Source organism: Pseudopodoces humilis, chromosome 3 (genome assembly GCF_049639895.1).
Source record: "Pseudopodoces humilis isolate 2021_Gansu_Grassland_sample_001 chromosome 3, ASM4963989v1, whole genome shotgun sequence".
Taxonomy (NCBI): Eukaryota; Metazoa; Chordata; class Aves; order Passeriformes; family Paridae; genus Pseudopodoces; species Pseudopodoces humilis.
This window is the reverse complement of record NC_142202.1, coordinates 99,234,641-99,256,090: the sequence shown is the minus strand read 5'-3', so window position 1 is coordinate 99,256,090 and position 21,450 is coordinate 99,234,641. Positions and strand designations below refer to the sequence as shown.

Below are 21,450 nucleotides of genomic sequence, written 5' to 3'. Positions count from 1 at the left end.
GCTGGCCCATGCATGAAACAGCAATTCTACTGGTACCTGAGAACAAAAATCAGCAGAGAGCAACTGAAGTTACTGCATGAAAAAAGTGTCACCAGTGACCACAGCCTGGGGGAGAGCCTGTGCTACCAGGCTGTGCCTAATGTTAGAGAGCAGCTTTTGCCAGGCTGACTATATAACATCAGCACACTAAAAGCAGACAGATGGCATTGAGCAGCAGTTTGAACCTCAACTCCCCACACCATGGTTCAATCCCCATCCTGTTTCTGGGGCAACATCAAAATCTGGGCCACAGAGTAAAAGCCAACAATTTCTCTCCTCCAGCACATCACCACAATGCAGCAAGTTACCTTCTTTCAGCAGCTTTAGTGGTCCAGGAGGGAAGGGAGGAAATAGAGAAGCAATAATAAAAAATAATACCTTTTGCTATGGTCTTGTTCAGGATGTTCTACCTCAGGCTTAGCTGTTGAAGATCTCCTCTCCCTTGGAACCTGGGAAATTGAAGACATACTATAATTCAATTCTTCCTCTCATACAAAAAAAATTAGCTCCTTAAAATTTGGTCAAATTAAGGAACTCCTGCTTTGGATGCCAGTCATTATTTGCATTACAGCTTAACCCATGTTCACATGGCTTTGGGATGCCAACTGTAAGAGATGCCCCATGGATCCCTATGTGGCCAACTCAGTCATCTGTGTCAACCCTGAGCTCTTGCCAGCACCAGGCACAGAAAACAATCCATCCATGATTGCCATGAGCACCAGTACTGGAGTGAGCAGGACCAAGAGATTTCCCAAGGTTTGCTGGCATTGCAGGTTCTCTCCTCTGCAGGCTGGCAGAGTCCAGCTTGCTGGATGAGCTCAAAGCTTACGAAAGGATGCTGTTCCACAGCCACTTCTCCAAGGACATGTGCTTTCTAGGCCATTCCCTCTAAGACCACTTGAGGCTCGCTTTTCTCCTCAGTGATCAGGGAATTTGGGGAACACCATATCCAGTAAGCATATTGAGATACTACAGCTCATATTTGTGCATGGCCACACAAAACACGCTGGCCCAAACTATATTAAACCTTTTATAAACAAAATGTAATCAGTACTTCGGATTTAAGACAGCTCAGTATTGCTCCTTGTATTTTATGCCACAGACAGGATTTGCCCTGAAAACACATCATCAATCAAACAATGCCCACACACATGCCATTTTCCTGGCTGCACCACAAAACCAAGGCACACAGGAGAAGGTGAGCTCCCGGAGCTGTGGTGGCTCAGTTCCTTGCATGGAGCATATAATCAGCACTGCAGCAACTCAAACAGCTCTTGCAGCTGCTGGCACAAGCCCGTGGTGCTCAGGTCCACTCAGCCACACGGCAAGCCCACACAAGCTCTCCTGCCAACCCACATGTAAGGCCCAGGACTTTTGTCACCCTCATCACACCTCCTGAATGAGCAAAGCAAACCTCTTCTGGTGTATGTAGGGAGGAGTGAACTCCCATCACTCTCCTTTACTGAAGCCCATTCAGATCCTGCCTCCATTTGCCAGCCTGGGTCCAGGGTGGGGAACCACCACTTCAGCACGAATGCGAAGGCTGAGGGCACACCACACAAACAGCGTTCTTCACTACACAGCCCCGCCTCAAAACTATGTCCTCGTTCTTACACATAATCTGGAACCCCCAGAACTCTTAGATTTCCCATAGTAACCAGGAAAATTTGGAGAACCTCTAGCTGGAGACTGCTGGGAGACCAACACTAACTACTCACAGCAAAAGAAGGGTTTTCCAAGCTGCATTTGGCCAACACTCCCAAAATAATTTTTATCAAAAATTTTTTTCCTATAAGGCCTTATTAAGCACAGTTGAGCAAGCCCAGTAGCCAAATGGAAGGAAACAAGTTTTTTGGTTTTACTGTTTTGTTTTTTTAATAGGAAGGTGATCTCATCAGCTGCCTTTAATATGCAGAGGGGGTGTATTAGAAATGCCTCAACGTCATCCCTCTATAATATGCCATAATAGCCCTCAATAAATCTTTCAACCTCCAGCCACTCTGCTTTACCCAAGTGTGCAGCATACCTGCTCTTCCACCAATTTTTTCTGTACACCCACCGATAACCAAACATAAGAGGAAACCCTGAATTAGGCATTAATGTACAGCAAATCCCTTCTGCTTTGCCAAGCATGAAGGATCAACATCAAAATTCTTTTTGTAATCTACAGGTTTAGAAATCAAAATTGATCTTGTGGATTAAAATTGTTCTGGTGAAAGCATGTTGTTGTTTCTTTTTTTTTTTTCCCAAAAGCATGGCAAGCACAAAGCAGAAAGGCAGTTTTCTCACAAAATTAGCTGAATAACATCCACATCAGTAAGTCTGTGGCATTTTGTTGTATGTGTGTGTGGAGTGTTAATCTCCATATCAAGCATTATAAGAATATTTCAATATGTAAGACATGTTCAACTCTTAAAAGTGCTGGCAAGGGTTTTGTTTGCATCAGGCAATCTCTCCTAGTGCTTGAAGAACATAACTGAGGCTGGCAACTACGCTCCCTACAGTTTAAAGACACAAGCCAAAGTGCCAGGCAGGAGAGCCAAGTCAGCCTCCTGGCCTTCCTGCATGCTCAGCAAAGAAAAAACAGGCATCTCCACCTGGTGAGCCAGGTCACCGTAACACAGACATCTCAACACAAGCAGGACCCCTCCCTGCCTGCTGGTCTCCACTGACCTGGCTAGAGATAACTACCCTAGCTTATACTTTTGGTATTTGGGAAACAGAGCTCAGCAAAATGCACCCCATGCAGACCAGAATGCTCTCTGACTGCTCAGTTCCGCTATGAGCATCTAGGAAGGCACATGTCTCTGAGAAGACCACAAACATTGGGGAAGACAATCACTGCTATCACAGGATTAACAGATTACAGCAGATGAAGCTCACTGAGGGTTACAGGGATGCAGCCAGCAACTCTTTCAGGTGGACACTTCTGCCCAACATACCACCAAAAACCTGTAATTGGATCTTCGTATCAGCTGAGCCAAAAGTAATACAACAAAACTCCAGCAAAAGCTAAAGGTCCACCAGAATAGGGATCATGTGAGCAAAAGGAATTTCTTTCTCCATGTATATTTATATTCAGACAGGGATATGATCCTAAAGTGTCATTCTTTATGATTATTTCTATAACACATTGCCTCTTGCAGAACTTGGGGTCAACAGAAAAAGTGCTACTCACGTTGAAAAGTAGAAAAACGCTACTTAACTTTTTCATCAAGATCTAGGGGAACCATATTTTACAGAGCTAAAAATAAAACAAATTTTCAGAATGAGAGACCTAGGTTTTTTCCATTTAAAACCCACATTGTTTAAAGTCCTTGTGATCTGTTCACAGCTTCTGCAAAATCCTTTAGCAAACGACACCTTTTCCACAGGTGGAACACGAGCTCTGCTGGCTACCAGAGCGAACCCATGCCAATCTACCTTGTAATAATCATAGAGCAGTCCGAGGGCAGCTGCACTGTCTTCATCCCCATTGATGCTCATCATAGCTTTGGTAGCTGCTGTGAGGGGATTTTCAAGAAAAGTTTTCCAGGCCTCATCTTCATTGGTGTAAGGACGTCTCTGAGAGTAGAGAGAGTCATTCTGAAGAACCAACACAGGTCTTTTACTTGAATCATAAAAAAGAAGAAATAAAAAAGCCACCTGTTAGAACATATGAGAAACATTACTAAAGTTTTTCAAAATTAGATGTCCCAGTTTCATGTGGTTCATATTCTGATTGAGTGTACTGCAAGGATTAGTCAACACAAAAAGCCTAGAAACTTAATTCTGATCTCACTCATGCTCACAGTAAATCAGGATTAATTTGACCAAACTCAGATGGATTACACCAGCCTCTACAAAAAGACAAAGCCATATAAGAGCACAACTGACCTGCTCATGCTCTGAATCCAACCCAGAGAGAGTTACTTTCTAACCAGCGACCTACAAAGCCTCCAGTACATCCTATGTAAAAATGCCAAGCTACAACCTGATCCAGTTCCCAGGTGCATTAGAAAATGTGCATTAATGAAACATCTCTTTTCTACAGTGCTTTCAAATATCTTTACTCTCAGAATATATCTAAAAGCACCACCTAGAAGCTACAGATGACATAGCGAAATTGGTAAAGGGGAGTTCAAATCAATTTGGCAGTGCTTTTTTCTGACAAGGGGGAAAAAAATCAAAACAACTTACTGCCTGGTTACTATTGAAATAATCCAACACACTAGTTTGAAACACACTCATATGAGTGAAGAAAAAGGAAAAATCTGAGTTATTCCCTTTGTGCTATAGCATATATATATATATATATGTGTATATATATATATATATATATATATATATATATATAAATCTATTTACTCTGAACATTTGGAGATCACTAGGAACCAACAAACTCCAAAATGACTTGTACATTCTGTCCACAGACAAAAGCAAAACGTGTAGAAAATGTTGCCCTGACAGCCTAGACAACTTAAATTTTTTTTGGTTCTATTGGTAAAACATATGCTTCATCTTTTAAGTCAGCTCAAGCTAATGTTTAAATCTGACTTTCAAACCAGTTGTTTTCTTTCCAGTGCAAGTTTAACATTAGTTTACTGCAGATGGACAGGGGGAGAAGGAGAGGCTTTTTTATTTCCCTTAATAATCCCAAAGTTGACATTTTTAGTGAATTGGCCACAGTTAAAACAGAAAAATAATTATTTAAAAGCAATTAACTCCACAAAAAGCCCCCCACCACCTTCACATCCTTTTCCTAGCAGGGAATCCTTCTTTTCATCTATTTACCCAGATACACTCAGAGACTGAAATATACTAAAAATACAAAAAGTTGTGAAATAGAAAGTTGTGAAATACTGTAATCACTATAATCAGCTTAGCAGCATCCTACATTTATCACCACCTTCTACCAAAAAGATTGCAAAGCAAATTACGCATTCAATGCTTTATCAGTTACACAAGTTGCCCCACTGAGCTGCCATCAGACACCTTGGCTGAGCTGAAGGCACTGAAAGCAAGTGGGAGTTTCCAGGACTTGTAGGAGCACTTCGTGGCTATAAATCAGTATTATGTAGTTGGAAGAAGAGCAAACAAAAATGACAAAAGAGACAAGTTCTTGCATCAAACCCTTTCCTTAGGTCTTCATACGTACTTGTGTACACACTGACACAGACAGCAAACGCAGATACCTCTGGTATTGAGGACAGCTACTTTCTATCAAAGTGAGTTGACCCACAGAAGACAAAGCAGAATTTGCTTTAGGGACAAAGTACAAGCTCCTGCTCTTATACAATATGATAAAAGAAATCTCAAATATCCACAGCAAATTGGAAAATCGTCCAGTTAAACTCACAAAGAAAAAGGCAACTGAACTAACCTGAGTGCAGTTCCTTTGATCCATCCCTGCTAAGCTAAAGGGCTAAATCAGACTTGCTGAACTCACAAGACCACTATAAGCTGATTCCCTCTAGCAGCCCAATACTCACATGGGAAGGGAGAATCATCAGAGAACCAAAAATACCGAGAACAAAAGCATCAAGTAACCAGAAGCCTAGAAAATGCAAGACCTATGTATTTTTGTGTGATTTCTGTGTCATTTAAAGACCCAAATTCAATGCAAATTGCCCTGCAGGTAACCCAGACACTTAGAAAAAGCACAGAAAAAGTTGTCTGCAGAATCATCAATAAAAGTGCAGTGTTTGGCAGGAACTCACTCCGTTAGAACCACAGCTTCTTTCAGGAAAATGAGAACATATTAATAAGAGAAAGCAAACACAATTTTTTTTCCTAAGTTTCAGAAGGTAACTGTCATGCTGATCTCTTCACAGAGTAGTAGAATTCCAGTGGAGGCAGAAAATTAAGTTTCACACAGCAGTTCTAATAATTTTGCAATTTTATGTTCCACGTGACCACAGTGGAAGCAGAGGAATAGTACAAAAACCAGAGACTCTCTCTGCCTGCGAGGCTTCCCCAGTCTGCAATTCTGTGCTCAGACCACAGAAACTACTCCTCCTTCCTTCACGATCCAGGACCATCCGTGCTGTCCCTCACCCTGCAATTTACCTGGTGACGTTCAGAGCTGCCCAGCCATGCTGTGTCTGCTCCTGCACAGAACACACCTCTAACGCTGAGGCAGCACCGAGGATTTCTGTCACTGGCATCTGTGCCAGAAAAGCAAAGTGCCTCTACCCAAATTGCTGCTCCCTCATCTACTAAGTGTCATCGAAAATAAAAACACCTATGAAAAATCCTAATCACAGCATGAGTTAGCGAGCTGCTGCACTAGAGTCCTCTTCCTAGAACGTAGCACGTTGAAACTAAAAGTTGGGTTTTAAATCCTACACATTCCCTAGGAATGGAGTGCATTTAAGTCACCGATCATTCAAAGTATAGAAATTTTAAAATCGGTTCTTGACATCAAATCACTCCAGAGTTACCCCATTTTCTGGCACTTAGGTGTCCACGGCCACCGTCAGCAGATGGACACGGTGTCAAGTGCAGCAGCAGACCCGAGTCCTTAAACACAGCCTGGGATCCGCTTGAAGGCGACGTCTCGTATACAACACCACGAAGTTAGAGAACACACGCACCTCGACCTCAGTTTAACTCTTTCGGGACCCAGTTTCGGCTACTCCGGGGTCGCCGCAGCCGAACTCGCCAGCAGCCACCCTTACCTGCCGAAGTCCACCTTGCCGGAGGGATGCGCCTCGTAGAAGTCCATGTGGGCCGCTGCGGCCGCCGGGCAGCGGCGCGGGGGCTCAGCCCGGCTCCCTCGGCCCGGCAGCTCCTCCCGACGGCGCGGCCGCCGCCGCCGCCTCCCGCATTTAAGGCGCGGCCCGGCGGGGCGGGGGGCGGCCCCACGCCTCGCTGCGGGTGTCGGGGTTCAAAGCCGGCCCAGCCCCGGCGCTCGCCCCGCGGGGCGGGGTAACCGCCGGGGTCGCCCCGCTGCACCTCCGGGCCCCCCCCGACGAGGATCGGCCCCCGCTCCCCCCGCCATTCCGCACCGCCCCGCCGCAGCCTCCAGGTACTCCTCCGAGAGAGGGGAGCGAGGGGGCGGACCCCGCGAAAGCGGCTTCTCCGGCCCGGCCCCCGGGCGGCGAGCCCCTCTCGCCGCAGCCCCCCGGCGGGGCGGCAGCACCGGTCGGACCGGACGCGGTAGTTCTTCCCCCGCCCGGCTCACTCACTTGTCGTAGTCCTGTGTCATGTCTGGCGGAGGCAGCGGGCGGCAGGACTGGCCGGGCGGGTCGGGAGGAGTAGCGCAGCGCACCCGCCGCTCCGACGGGTTTTCTCGGCTCTTCTCGCCCGCTCAGGTGCTCCCGCAGCCGCAGGTGGACGCGCGCCGCGCCGCGCCTCCCATTGGCTGCTGCAGCCCGAGGGGCGGGGCCGCCGCGCCCCCATTGGTCGGGCGGGATCGGGGGCGTGGCCGGCGCTGTGAGGGCTCCGCGGGCAGGAGCTCTCGGGCGGCCTTGCGCGGAGAGCGCCCTGGTATCCTTCCCGTGCTGTAAATGGGATTCTGTTCTCCCTCTCTCCCCTCCCGTGTAACTTTATTTCTTTTTCATGTACTGCACCCACATTTAGGAAAATCTCAACTCGCCACAGTCGTATGAATTGTGTTTACTATAGTCTTAACCTGCTCCACGGAAGGTTTAGGTTGGACATTAGGAAGAATTTCTTGGCGGAGCGAGCGATTTGACATTGAAACGGGGTGCCCCGGGAGGTGGTGGCCTCCTTGTCCTGGCGGTTTTAAAGAAAAGACAGGATGTGGAACTCAGTGCTTTGGTCTAGCTGACAGGGTGGTGTTGGTAATAGGTTGGACTTAATGACCTCAGATATCTTTTCCAACCTAATTGATTCTGTGAATTTGTACAAGCTGCTAAAGGGCAGTAGAACCGCGTGTTATTTGTTGTCCCTCAGATGAACCCGGGTTTGGGGAGCAAGGGACACTTACAATGTGGCTAGTGCTGAAACTGCATCAAAATGCTCCAGTGTAACACCAGCAACAGCATCACAAACATCAGATTTATCCAAAGTGGCATGCATGAAGTTAAATCAGAAAGATCTCGAGTTTCTCCTTGAGAAATAAAGGTGGAAGGTTGCTTGTCTAAGTAACAAGTTGAATCAAACCCATATAGCAACAGTACTATCTATCATATGTCAAGATGCTTCAGATAGCTGCTGTAATTTAAAAGCATGCTCACTAATAAGAGGTCTCTCCTTCTAGGTCAAAATCTCTTCCCTATTTGTACAGGATATACTCCAATGCAAAATTGTAGAAGAACAGCCAACCGAAGGAAATATGAAACTGAAGACAAACTTTAACTAAGGGTCTAATCCTGGAAGTTGCTTAATATCCTCTGAGTGGATTACAGTTATTGTACTAAAAACAAAATGCTTTGTTTGGATCTGCAAACACTGCCATTAGGATGGCAAAAGATAAATACCAATACTGAAGTCGGATCGTGCTCTACAAAATGAAATGAACTGATGTAAATTGTTCTTTATGACATGCAGTTAAAAGTATTCTATATTTTGAACTAATCTTTAAAATCTAATTCACGATTACATAGAAGAAATTTTCTTATCTGATCTCACATATGAAAAAAATACTGTCATCTGATTAAGAGGTTAGGAAGTTACATTTTTCCAAACAAGTATAACTTGCTTTGTTTCTGATACAAATTACCAAACCAGCTCAAAATCTCAAGTACTGGGAAGGCCTGCTGACATTCTTGGGTGTCATTCACTCCTCATGCTCCCTGCTTCTCTTTATAGAATTCTGGGATGTGCAGATGCGACAGCTGCTTTTTGGCACAGGTGCACACTTTTCTTTTACAATAAAATATAATACTGCCCTGTAGCCATAGGTGACCCAGATGCAGGATGTGCTGGAGTTCAGTCACATGTTTATATTGCACCCCAACTGCTAAAATCTTAGTGATGTGCCACACTTGATATTTCTACTTAACTTGAGTTCACCATGATTTTATTCCAAATAACTCAAAGCTGTTTGTCTCTGTGAAAGGGATGCCTTTTCTTAACAGCCTGGTCCACTGATGAAAACTTGATTATCTCCATAGCAATCGCTTCCACATTCAGGAGACAATGATATAAACATGGGATTGTGACACCGCTGACTAATCTGCCGGTCACAATCTAGACACTGCAACACCACTTGTAGGTGTATTTATGTGATGTCACTAACCAGGTTGCATCACCACCAAGTAAAATCAGGCAAGAAGCACAAAGGGATTTAGCAGAGCTTTGGCTGGGGCATAAAGCCATGCCAGCCTCATGGGGCAGTGCTGTGGCAGGACTTCCCTTGCCCTGTGCTGACTAGCTTTCCCTCTAACTTCATCTTTCTCTCAGCCCTTTCACCTCAAATTCACTGCTCTCCTCCACCTCTCATGCTCTTCCCTTAACCATTGCCTCAGTTCTTCCTTCAGTATTCTCCTTCCCCTCTCCATGCATTTGTTTCCTTTTAAATGAGTCCCACTCAAAACGTGCAAGGAACCCCACCACACTCATACATCATTGGCACTCATCAGGCTGAGCACTGTCCCATCATGCTTGCCCCTCTTCACAGTCTGTCTTTAGGCATTGCTGTGTAGAGAAACTGGGATTTATTCTGGACAAGAATTAGCTACTGTTATGACTTACCTAACAAATATGGGTTTAAAATCTCATACCTGATAATTATCATCTACATGCTCTGGTCATTCACACCTGTGTAATAAACAAACAAGTTGCATCAGGTTTGTGGCAGTACTGTTGATTTCACAAAACACGGCAGGGAGTCAAAACAAGATACTTTTTGCTTAATCTGAAACCCTAAAATACAACAGCTGGGCTGCAGAGCAGGATGTAAAGAGCAGAGAAGCTCCTATGCTTTACATTACACAGCACACCAGGCAAACTTTCCTTCTCTGCCAACAGGCCTCTGGTCGCTACGGGTAGACCTGGAAAAGTGAGCCCAAAGTGATCACTGACTCTTGCAGAATAAGCCTGAAGTCAACGAAGAGCTTAACAAGAACACAAAAGACAAGCCCAGACAGTTTTCATGAACTCAGTGGAAACTGAGGCAAAAGAAACAGTGGAAAGACACAGACAAGTGACAGTGAAAAAGGAAGCTGGAAATGCCTTGTAAGAGATGGAAAAAGCTGAGGGGGAAAAGGCATAGTAATAAATGAAAGCACAGTGTGTGAAATATCAAACAGAGAAACAGTTTTCTTTCTGCTTCAGTCATATCCCTATATGCAGTCTTGCAAACATTCCTTAAAAATTCTCCTTTTTGATTCTGTATTTATCCCTAAAGATTATGTAAATACTATTAAAAGGATACAGACTACTAAGGGTCAAGAGATGCAGTTCCATCAGCCTGAGGACACTGAATTTACTGTAATATAAATTCACCAATTTTTCAGGAGCCTATATATTAAAAAAAAAGCCTGAAACCTAAAATTTTATTGACAATAAAATCTTTAGCATGTCATCTGGTTTCACTGAGCACTTACCATCTTTGGTTGATATTGTCCTTCCTCTGGGACTGACTGTTGTGTCCATAGGTCCTGCCACATGGGCCCATCCTGGTGTAGTGCGAGAACGGTATGTGCAGGTACTTTGCTGCCCACTGTTCCCTGCCCAACCCACTTTGCTCCTCAGCACAGAAGCCATGCAGCTGCCCAGTTAAGAGTTACCAATGTCCTGGGTCTCAGTTCAGAGAACAATGGTTTGCCACAATTTTATACCAACGCAGCATGACAGAAGCACTGCAGGATTGCAACACAGGCACTGAACACACTTGGTGGCATTGTCACGGGGCAATGGCAGGGTCTGCAGCTGGTGAGCAAAGCCAGTGCTCCTTGGGACAATGGGGTGGTCTATGAGCTGACACAGAGTACTTCTACAATAGAGAGCAGCCATATGAGATTACCAAAGGAAAGTGCTTGTATTTTAAAACCACCTGATGTATGGCTGGAGGCAGAATGTAGGTGCCGAGGGTGGGGGAGGCATGTTCTGGCTCTGGAAATGCTGCCATTAGTAGTTGTACAAGGGCAGCAGTAACCTCATGTGAGGACACCAGCTTCCATCTCCTGTTCTGGTAATCCTTACTCTTGTTCACCATTTCAGCAGTGAGAGATCTTTCACATATGCCTGTTTCCACACCTTGGCATCCCCTTCATGCTCTCCCTCATCTAACCTGGCCAGGAGCAAAGAGCTTCACATATGAGGAACAACAGGACCAGTAACTGTGGAGGAAATGCTGGAAAGCAAGCATCCTGCATTTAGCACAAGGACAAATGTAGTGAGAGACACTGCTGTAACCAACCCACAACCTAACACGCTCAGCCAGGCAATATGTACCACCATATGTGCTGAGAAGCCCATTCAATTTTGGATCAAAATAGAAGACCCATTACACAGAGTTATCCTGACTTTTCTCTGCCTGTGAAGAATAAAACTTAGTCCTGACATGGGGAAAGGACAGATGATCTAGGGGCTAGACACCTTATTTGGGGATTTAACATATCCAAACTACCTGTCCCAAAAGTCCTGTGGGTCCTGGCTCTTTTGCTCCCAGCAATGCAAGAGCATCCTCTTGAAAACTTATTACAATATCCTGAATTTTTATTCAGAACCAGCAGAAGTCTTATGTGTCCAAAACAGGAGAAAAGTTATTTGAGGGACTTTGGAGATTTCCAAGATGTTATGAGAAAGCAAGATACTCACTGCTTTGCCTGCAATACTGCATGGAGCTTTCTTAAATCTTCTATACATAGTTGTTTCAGGGGTTGTGCTAAAAATGGATTAGAAAATATGTAATTGCAGGGAAGCCCATGCAATACCCTATGGCAAATAAATTAGACTAGCATTGCTTACAGGCATTGGGCTTTGCCAATTCTCATTCTCTGGTTAAATCAGGTTCAGGGCCTTCACTCTGCGTAAGTCAAACACCTCTTTTGCTGTCTGGACAACAGCAAAAACTTTGAAAAGAAAAATGTGTTTGACTACGTTGATACCGAGAACACAGACACATTGAAGTAGTGAAAAACTAGTAAGGTTAATATACCAATTCTGCTGAAGGCTGTGCCTTTCAAAAGAAAATGAGACATGTGTCATATTTCTCCACCAAAACAACAGAAAGGTTGCATTTGGAAGAATTCAGAAAGCAAGGTTATTTTTGCCCATTTAAACACATTTTTTTGTAAAACATAAACTAGGAAAAAGTGAAAATTCACTTTAGAAGGCACATAAAGGTCTCAGAATAACTGATTTGCAATTGCCTAAGTTAATTATTAAGTCTTCTCAGTATATACAGTTTAAAAAGTTTATTCTAAAAAAACCCACTTGCCTTTATCTATATACTTAAGAACTGTCATTCAAATTTTAGAGTAAGAAACTAAACAAGGGAAACCTCTTTTACTCAATATTACACGGGATCAAGTACAAAAAAGTAGCTGAGCTTTACCTGGGCGCTTTCAGCAAATAGTTCCAGAAAGGAGCTGTGATTTCCAGGCCGAGAGAGGAGGTGATTGGAAGCGCTGGGCTGTGCAGACACCCTGCCCTTCGGCTATGCCCGCAGCTCGCTCCGCCTCCGGCTTGCACTACCTGCATGCGGAGTAGCTGTCCCAGGAGAGCTCACTACACTTCACGGAAGATAAGGCACTCCTGGGGCTCGTCAGCTTCTTAAACACCATTACTCCAACACAAGGGTTGATTGATTAAACTGGATAGAGCTAACAAAAAGCATTTCTGGGGCACACCCTTTATTTTAAATCTGACTCTTAGCTTATGCTGTGTCCAGAAGGCACATGGCTCTTGATGATTAACTGCATGCTTTATGCCAGTTTATTAAAGTACTGCCTTAATTTAGTCTAACATCTAAGGGAGCGTTCTTACGTTTGTAACAATGTAACAATAAGCACAGTATTCTTAATTTGTGAAGCTCAGATTTTACTACTACAGTAGTTTTAGAAGAAAGCTACACCTATAATTGTGTAAGTCCTTCAAATAAAGACTTCTGAATTATATTGATCCTTTATGTATACCAAGATGTCTTTTAGATAGTTAATTCAAAACTTTAACAGGTATTACAGTAAAAAGAATGAGATGCTTTCAGTCATTTGAGCCAGCACCGTTGAAAAGAGTGACAATACACAAAAAGAGTGTATTACACTTCTGTAGATTTTTAACTGATACAAATACTCTTCTAGAAAAGTACAAAAAATAATTTTACTACTTACGAATATTAGTAATTTACTCAGGTGAGGTCAAACATTATACATAATGGCTAATTTTAAAACACAAACACCAGACACAAGAGGAGATTTAAACTGATATGTTCCAAGTCCATTAATGTAAACATCAGTTCAGACATACCTTGCCAGAAGTCTGAGGTATCTAGCACAACATGGCAATAGATTTAGACATACTACACTGTGCCCACTTACGAAATCTCTTAACACATACACCAAGTAACAATTCAGTCTCTTTCCTCTTCCCACATCAAGCAGTTTAGTTCTGTATGGCTAAAACTATACCTTATCATCTGCATGTTAGTCACTTTATAGGACCATTGTTTTAAATCCCTGTGCTACAATAACTAATTAAAATACCTGAAAAAGTAAAAACTTTCACCCAAACTGTGTCTTTTGTGTCACCCCATATCAGGACACCGTATTACCTCCTGCCTCTATTGAGCCAGCAAAGCCTCCTGGTTTGCCAGTATTTCCATGTAACTATTAAAACTCACTTTTAATAGTCCTGTCTGCCCCACTTTTATGTGAGATACCGCTATCACTTGCTCCAGACTCCTATCATTCACCTGTTCCCATTTTTTAAACAACTTCATGGTTTAAACCCTTCACAATCTACTCCCTGAACTGATTACCCTCCCAGATTACATCTCACTGAAGCCTTTGCTCGGGGAGGAAGTCATTACTCTTTGTCAAGTCTGCAAGCACCATTTTTCTTAGTTATAATAAACAGCTGTTGGTCTTGGTTTTGATCAATCAGATTTGGTAAGTTCTGTGCTCTGTACTGATGGTTTGAAATGATGAATTTAATTTCATTCAGCTGAAAGCAGCATTATTCATCTGGGTATCTACGCAGCATCTAGGTTCAATATATGTATGTATATTGTTATGGTGTCTTTCATGTAGTGGCAGCACCCAACTTCATTTACATGCTGTCTGGAACAGTATAAAAACATGGTGCATAAGTAAGATCAAGCATGAGAAACTGATGGAATGGCCAGGGCACAAGCTGCTGGAGTATAAAGTGGTCAGAAGAAATTCAAGGCTTTAACAGTAGCCTTGCAAAAGAATGACAGGAGGACCTGGCAGTTACCGCTGCATAGGAAATGGGATCAGATTTTATACCAGGTACAAAAGTATTTGCAAAATCTGTGAAGCCTCAAGTGGAATGTGGACCTGAATGGTGTTAACCTAAATGAGAGGCTCAGGCATAACAAGAGACTGGGAAATATACAGTATGCAAGGAAATATAGAGAACAGTGCCAGAGTTGTTCCAGAACAACTGGAATGTGGTTTAGAAATAATAAAGAAAAAAACTCACTGCAATTAACAACATTAACAGACTGCTTCTTTTATTTGTTCACATAGCATTTAAAAACAAAATAAACATTATTTTCTAGAAATATATTTACTGTCATACAATGGCAATAAAAAAATAGGTATTTAAATTGCAAAATCTCACAATGTAATTATGCAAATGTCATGTCCAGTACACTCAAAATATGTACAATTATACCCAAAAAAATGGTAATTTCACAACTTCCTGTTGGCTCTGATGCAAATTAATGAAATAAATGGTAATTAATAGTTGCCATGGTAGTTTCATTTCCCAGTATCAGTGACTTAAATTTCAGATAAAATGACACTAAAACTCAAGTACAGTAGTAGATCCCAGCACTACTATCTTAACAAAAAATGTCCATGAGACAAAAGAATCAGTGTAAGTTTAGATGTAAGACCCTGGTTTGCATGGGGTTTATACTGGTGTTTTAGGCCTTTTTTACTTCCTTAGGACTCTGTTGTATTTTATTTTTTTACTGAGTTTTTTATTAAAAAGTTTGTGTTCTATCATACACACCTCATCATGGATATAAGAGGGCTGAATCCTCAGAAGAAAGGAGAACAACCCTAGTACAAAATGGTAACTCTGAGGAAACTCTACTTCTCTGTAATGAGCCAGATGACCACACAATCTGAAAAGAAATGGAGAGAAAACAAAAGCCCTAAATTACAAGTGCATTTAGCTAGCATTTATATATTAAACTGTAATTAGAGACAAACTCTACATTTTACCAACATTCTAGTTTACAGAACAGTGATTAGATTAATCACTTAACAGTGAACTAGATTAATCTAGTTGATTCCTGTGAGGTGATCCACTCCTGCAAAACCCTGAAGTATAGGACTGATCCAAGATATCTCCAGAGCTGGTGCAAACACACTAAGAAGAAAAAGCTACTATGAATCAGGATCTTACTCGGCCAGGCAAAGCACACATTCTTTGCCTTTCAGGACTATATGGAATCACTGTTTTTCCAGCTTTTAGAAAATGTAGCAAAGTATTAAAATGTCTACCTCACCCTATTTTTTAAATTTCTAAGGCTATCCAATCCAGACACCATAGGCTCTTTACTCTGTTCTTCTCGCTCCAGAGGGTTCCCTCTCATCTTCCTGACACTATGTCATAGGATAATAACCCATTCATTTATTGTCCATTGCCTTTGTGTGCTAAATACAAATTACATGTCGAGAAACAAGAGAGAAAAGCTAAGTTAAGTAAATGGGAGTAACACAGGAAACATTGGAGCAAAACTGATGAGATCAACAGAACGCAATTAGCATTGTAGCAGCCTTCTGCTTCATTATTTTGTCGCTTTTGTGGTGAAAATGTTAATGAAAATGATGAGGTGGTTTTATTGATGAAGTATATAATGAAAAGAGCAGACTAGACTTGCTGGTAACAAGTGTCAGACTGAAAAAAAAAGATGACACAGAGGATGAGCTGCAGAGATAGCTCTGTAAACATTAAGTTCAGCAACTTAGGTTGGAAAAACACCAAACTGGGTAAGCCCCAAATTTAGTTTAAAATACTACAAAGTTTCAGTATTTAAATAAAAACACATTACATTGTGTACAACATGTACAATGATATGGGGGCACAGGTGCTATATTCACCTACAAATCCTATACATCTAACTTACTAGGTATTGCCTTGGGGTGTGGAGAAGCAGTTAAAATGTTGTCTGTGTCTCATTCAGAGCAGCTATCTTAAATATTCACCAGAACAACTGGGATCTGTCTGTCCCAATTTATGGGTAAATGTGCTAATTACTAGACTATAAAGTCATTTGCTCGCTCCCTCTGGCCCAGCAAACATTTACATTTTCCCTCAAACTGGAGGAACAGCCAGACCTGTCCTGAGTGCCAGGCAAGCCACGCTTCACAGAGTGCAGTCTGTTCAAAGCCTCCCAAAGTCTGGCACACTGGAAATCTGGAACTAGGTCTCTCATGCCATATATCCCATCCTCTGCCCTACCTCATACCCCCCAAAAGCATTACAACATTTTTCACACACTGTAATACCTCATCGCATATAGAATCATACAGTCCTTTAGGTTGGAAAAGACTTTATGAACATTGAATATAACTCCTGCCACCTAAAGACTTCCATAGTAAATCAGTTTAGAATCCAGCTTACACCAGAAAGTTTTAAAATAAAATGTAAAAGCATTTCACCATTTGACTGATCTCAGCTTTGCTAACACTGTAATCACACTTTAGTCCCAGGAATAAAGCATGTTAGCAGTCCAGTTAGGCCATGCTGGTTTTTAGAGAAAGTGAATTCGTAAGATTTTTTTTTTTTAGTTCTATTCTACATACACAGAGGATAAACCCTCATATCTGAGGGAGTAGATGTTGTTTTCCAATGTTAAGTAAGTGTCAGATGTATACTTAACTACTTGCATTGCAAATGATATAATGGGAAATTTAACTGGTAAGAATTTAAATTCAAATCTTGTTTCATGAAGGCTATGACAGTTTGCCATTAACATTTTAATATATTACATATGAAAATGTAGGTTTAAAAACAGACTTTGCATGGAAGATTATTCACACAAACATACACCGAAATATCCACTCATTCAATGTGTACATAAGATTACGCAAATCTGTGGTAAAAGGATTATTACCTCTACTCCCTTAAAGAAAAAAAAGAAGGTTCTTATTCATACAAAAGAATGAATCCATATAGCCAAACCTCTTGTAACGTAACACTGTGCTTACATTATTCCAACCCATTTCTGTCATGGTGAGTACGTGAAGAGTAAAGTGAAAAGGAAAATAAAGATAAGCAAATAAATCCACAGAAAGACAGAAAAGACTGCATACTTGTAAAACCCAGTTATTTTCAAGGGAAATGTAATGTTTTAAAAATCAAGACCATATCACTAAGACTGCATAGGGGCTACTGATATCTGAATGCCATTTTGAATTATATACCAGGTAAAGATTTCACCTGCTATTCAATAGACAAATGAAATCTCGTTTCACATGAATGTAACCCAGCCTCCTCTCCAAAAAACCACTTTCCAATAGCATGCATGAGAAATTCAGGAGAATCCAAGCCAGCTACAGAGTTGATCTTTTTCACTGATATTCACCAATACATTCCTCTTCTGGATTAGGGTATCATAATATAACCAATGGCAGAACCAAAGTCTGGCATATGATCCAGAAGTCACTGTGATTAAGGCCATAACAAAATCAGTATAGTGATTTAGAAAATGAATTATCTGTGCTTTTTTTAGAGGCCAGGGAGGAGATGAATGGGACTGTTTTTCCATTCTCTGGAGTGTTTTATCTCAAGTATTTTCATAAAACACTATGAGGAAATGAATATTTGCACCTAGCTGCTACTCTTGCTATGTGACTCTAGTTGCTGATTTTGTCTCCTCTCTTCTCATAACCTCACTTTGATCACTCTTGCTACAGTTTGTCTATTCACAGTCTGAGACTATCCATTCCTCACACACCCCTTTCTAGAAATGAATGTAACTATATGCGAACACATAGCTTGTGCACACACCCTGTGTTTGTTGTTTGCAAAAATACATGTACAGGACTTTACTTTCAGGAGAACTTTCCAAACTGTATTTAGCAAAAATGTGAATACTTACTTCTCATTACATAGTTTAACTGTACACAGCCAATAGTCAGGGTTCATGGCTGTCAGTAAACCATGTTTTTCTTGCAAAATTCCCTTCAGGCTATGCCCGTGAAAACAACTCCCATCTGTGTTTTCTTCAGACCAACTTAACTGAAAACTTGAAGGATTTGGCTTTTCAGCACGTTGTACTGAACCAGACAGCTTGCCAAACTGATTTTGTAAGTTCACAACCATTTCTATGCAAAGAGAAACAAAAGAAACAAATACAAAAGTATTAAGTACCAGAATACTGTTCAGAGATTATTAATACAAGAAGAAAATGGGGTATTTGTGCTTTTTAAATTTATTTTGTTTTTTTCTTTAAACCTCTGCATATAAGACTGATAAATCCTCTAAGTCTCTAGGTTCTCTCTGCCTCCCTCTTTAAGGGTTTTAGTGAAACATTTTGAAACAATGCCATGTCTTTTATACCTAATGATATTCTCTAAAACATTCCTGCAAGTAAAACCTGTAAAATCCATTTGATTCTGCCAGGATTTTTATCCTGATAGAAAGCACATTCATACATACATGGATTCAAGGTTAAGCTTTTCATGGTGCAAATTTCAACTGGTAAAAAGCCCCAACAATAAAAAAAACCCCACTCCATGTTTGCCCACTGCTAGTGAATGAATGACAAGCTTTCCTAAGTTACTGAGGCTGAGAAGGGAAAGAAGGTATCATGATAGATCAGCACACACTGTATGACTGCCTATGCTTTGTTTCCCTAGGATAAAAAGCAGGTTAAAAATTATTGTTGGATGGAATTTTAACTTCTTTTTATGAGCTTAAATAAACTCATTCATATATTGAAGAAAAAAACCCTAAAACACAGGAAGAAACCTCCTAAAACAATCCGAGAACTGAGAAGTTTATCTTTCAAGATTACACTAAAATCTGTGATCAAAATCAAAGGTTTAGGAAGTTTTCTGAAAATCTGTACCTGGCACAGAAGTGTTCTAGAGCACTGTTTGTCTCTATTACGGTATATTTATTTTAAGATGAATCCTGCCCTGTTACAATCATGATATTCCTGCTCACATTATGATAAAGCTCTGTAATCTAAGTGGTCCTCTTCTAGCTCCAAGAGAAGCAGAGCCAGATGAGGAATCCTCTAAATGCAAGAATTAAAGGGCATCTGAGTAAATCATCATCTTTAAATAACTATATCTAAGCATGGTTTTCCATGGAACATGACTTGACTGCAGGATCACCCCAACTGAATTTTGAAGAGTAAGTACTTAGAAAAACCCCTACTGCATTCTTGAACGAGAAATCCAACAGGTGTAACTCAAACCAAATAGGATTATACAACTTGTTTAGAAGTCCCTGAACCTGTCACTTCCAGAAACTGAAAGAGCATATAAAAGGAAAAATATCGCTTGCAACACTTATTATCTCTCTCAAATGCCTGCTGCTTTCTGGATAACAAAAAATGTAGAATGAAGAACTCCAGATCTAATTTGGCTGAATAAAATTCTGGTTTTCCTATTTTCTACAGACAACTGGGGTTTTGTTGTTTTGTTTCTTTGTCAACACAAACCCAGAAACTTCTCACAAGTACTTCCAGAGCTACTAAAAACAGTAGCTGTACCTACATTCCGACCACCTAGAGCTGGCTATGCAATTCAAGCCTTCCTTGCTTTCTGTAGAAGGTTGCAAGGAGTGGGAGAGGAGAGGGACGTGGGAGATGTACCAAAGGACACTGGGATATTCATAACAAACCATATGAGAAGCTAAATGAGGAAACAAATAGGAAAGCTACGGAGGACCAATAACTCACAAGGAACAATGATACAAAGGCAAACTAGAGAAGTTGAGGACAAGAGCACTCATCCTGAGACATGGTTCAGTAGGTTGTTAGGAAGACTGGCAAAGGCAGTTTCAGTTGAGCGTGTTTGAAAAATTCCAGCCATGGGTTGTAAAACAGCACTACATTAATTGTACCCAGAGATGAAAGAGAGGAGACAAAATACTTTAAGACGTAAATGTTATCAGTCACAGCTGAAGATTTTCTATGGTGGGAAAAGCTGGAGCAGATTTCTGTGTTGCTGGGAAGAAGCAAAGTTTACTCACGTCTTCTCTTTAGAACTTTAGATTTATTCTTGACTGAATAAAACAACGGCTTTTCACATCTCCACAGATACCTACCAGTAAGAGACATAAGAATTGTTAACAAACAGAAAGCTGGACCAAATGAATAAAAGAATAATAACTTATTACAAATACTGCTAGAGTTTTAAATCAAAATCATCTAATGTTTAGTGCTATAAAAAGCCACTGCCCCTCCAACATATAAATGAAATTTTTCCTGAGTAGGCAAACCAAGACATGTTAGCCTAGATCTACCATAACCAGTTAATTGTTCAGCTGTAGAAGCTATTTTTCACAGTAAGTGAGCATTTAATTAATAACCTGGATAAACATTATGAGTGCAAATAGAAAATTAAGACAGTGATTTAATCATTCTATTCACTCAAGCTTGGTGGGTGAATATGTGGAGCAAATTTCTATTTTTTTTTACTAGGGATTTTTATTATTATTTATTTAGTAGAGATCAGGAGTTCATGTAGAACTGTCTACCTTAAAAAAGAAGTACTTAAAAACCTCTTACTTGGCTCTTTCTTCATCCAATTTCTTTTGCTCCACATCCAAGGAATGTTTTACCACCTCATACCACTTCTTAAACTCAAAATATGGGCCACCTGAATAAAATATATACACATTCATTTGGGAAGAAATTAAAGAATGACAGAGAAGGTCATCTCCAAGCAGTTAGACCCTGCATCTTGCACCCTAAATGATATGTGCTTAAAGAAAACATACTTGATCTAATAATTCTGTAAGAAAGAGAAATACAGAAATGGAGTGAAAGAACAACAAGCCATAAGAAGTGCAAAGAAGCCCCAATCTTAGATTTCATAGATTTAACACTAGTCAAACCTTTTCCCTCTTTTCTGGAAAGCTAAGCCTAGAAACTACCTCCTCTCTACCAAATCAACTAGTTCTCCACTGTGTGGAGTGGCCTTCAACTGTTTCAGAGTTGAATTCAAGGGATTAATGAAACTATGCATCAAGCTTAAGTTTAAACAAAATCTAAAGAAGCTCATATGCAAAATTTCACAGGGTATCATCAGCTCCTCACTTTCTATTCTACTACCCATGAAATCTTACAGGGTTGGAGAG

At 41.2% G+C, this 21,450-nt stretch overlaps 2 protein-coding genes across 5 annotated transcripts in view; both read right to left on the bottom strand.

Moving 5' to 3' along the window:
- Window positions 1-12,592, bottom strand: part of GRHL1 (grainyhead like transcription factor 1) — a 46,187-nt gene extending 33,595 nt beyond the window's left edge. Inside the window, exons 1-6 of one of the 4 annotated variants that reach the window (XM_088053619.1) lie at window positions 12,491-12,592; window positions 11,752-11,818; window positions 10,536-10,607; window positions 9,711-9,747; window positions 3,463-3,649; window positions 418-488 (exon numbers count right to left, since the gene is read on the bottom strand). In XM_088053619.1, the coding sequence (XP_087909745.1) occupies window positions 418-488; window positions 3,463-3,649; window positions 9,711-9,724 (272 nt within the window). In that variant the 5' untranslated portion in view covers window positions 9,725-9,747; window positions 10,536-10,607; window positions 11,752-11,818; window positions 12,491-12,592. Of the gene's footprint in view, window positions 1-417; window positions 489-3,462; window positions 3,650-6,698; window positions 6,810-7,208; window positions 7,324-9,710; window positions 9,748-10,535; window positions 10,608-11,751; window positions 11,819-12,490 lie in introns of those variants that run through there. The other 3 variants (XM_088053620.1, XM_088053618.1, XM_014251393.2) reach the window with 3 other exon arrangements.
- Window positions 12,593-14,603: 2,011 nt separating this feature from the next.
- TAF1B (TATA-box binding protein associated factor, RNA polymerase I subunit B) overlaps window positions 14,604-21,450 on the bottom strand; it is a 45,530-nt gene continuing 38,683 nt past the window's right edge. The window contains exons 12-15 of the mRNA XM_005521870.3: window positions 20,879-20,969; window positions 20,341-20,411; window positions 18,236-18,461; window positions 14,604-15,250 (exon numbers count right to left, since the gene is read on the bottom strand). Of these exons, the coding sequence (XP_005521927.1) occupies window positions 15,058-15,250; window positions 18,236-18,461; window positions 20,341-20,411; window positions 20,879-20,969 (581 nt within the window). The 3' untranslated portion in view covers window positions 14,604-15,057. The remainder of the gene's footprint in view (window positions 15,251-18,235; window positions 18,462-20,340; window positions 20,412-20,878; window positions 20,970-21,450) is intronic.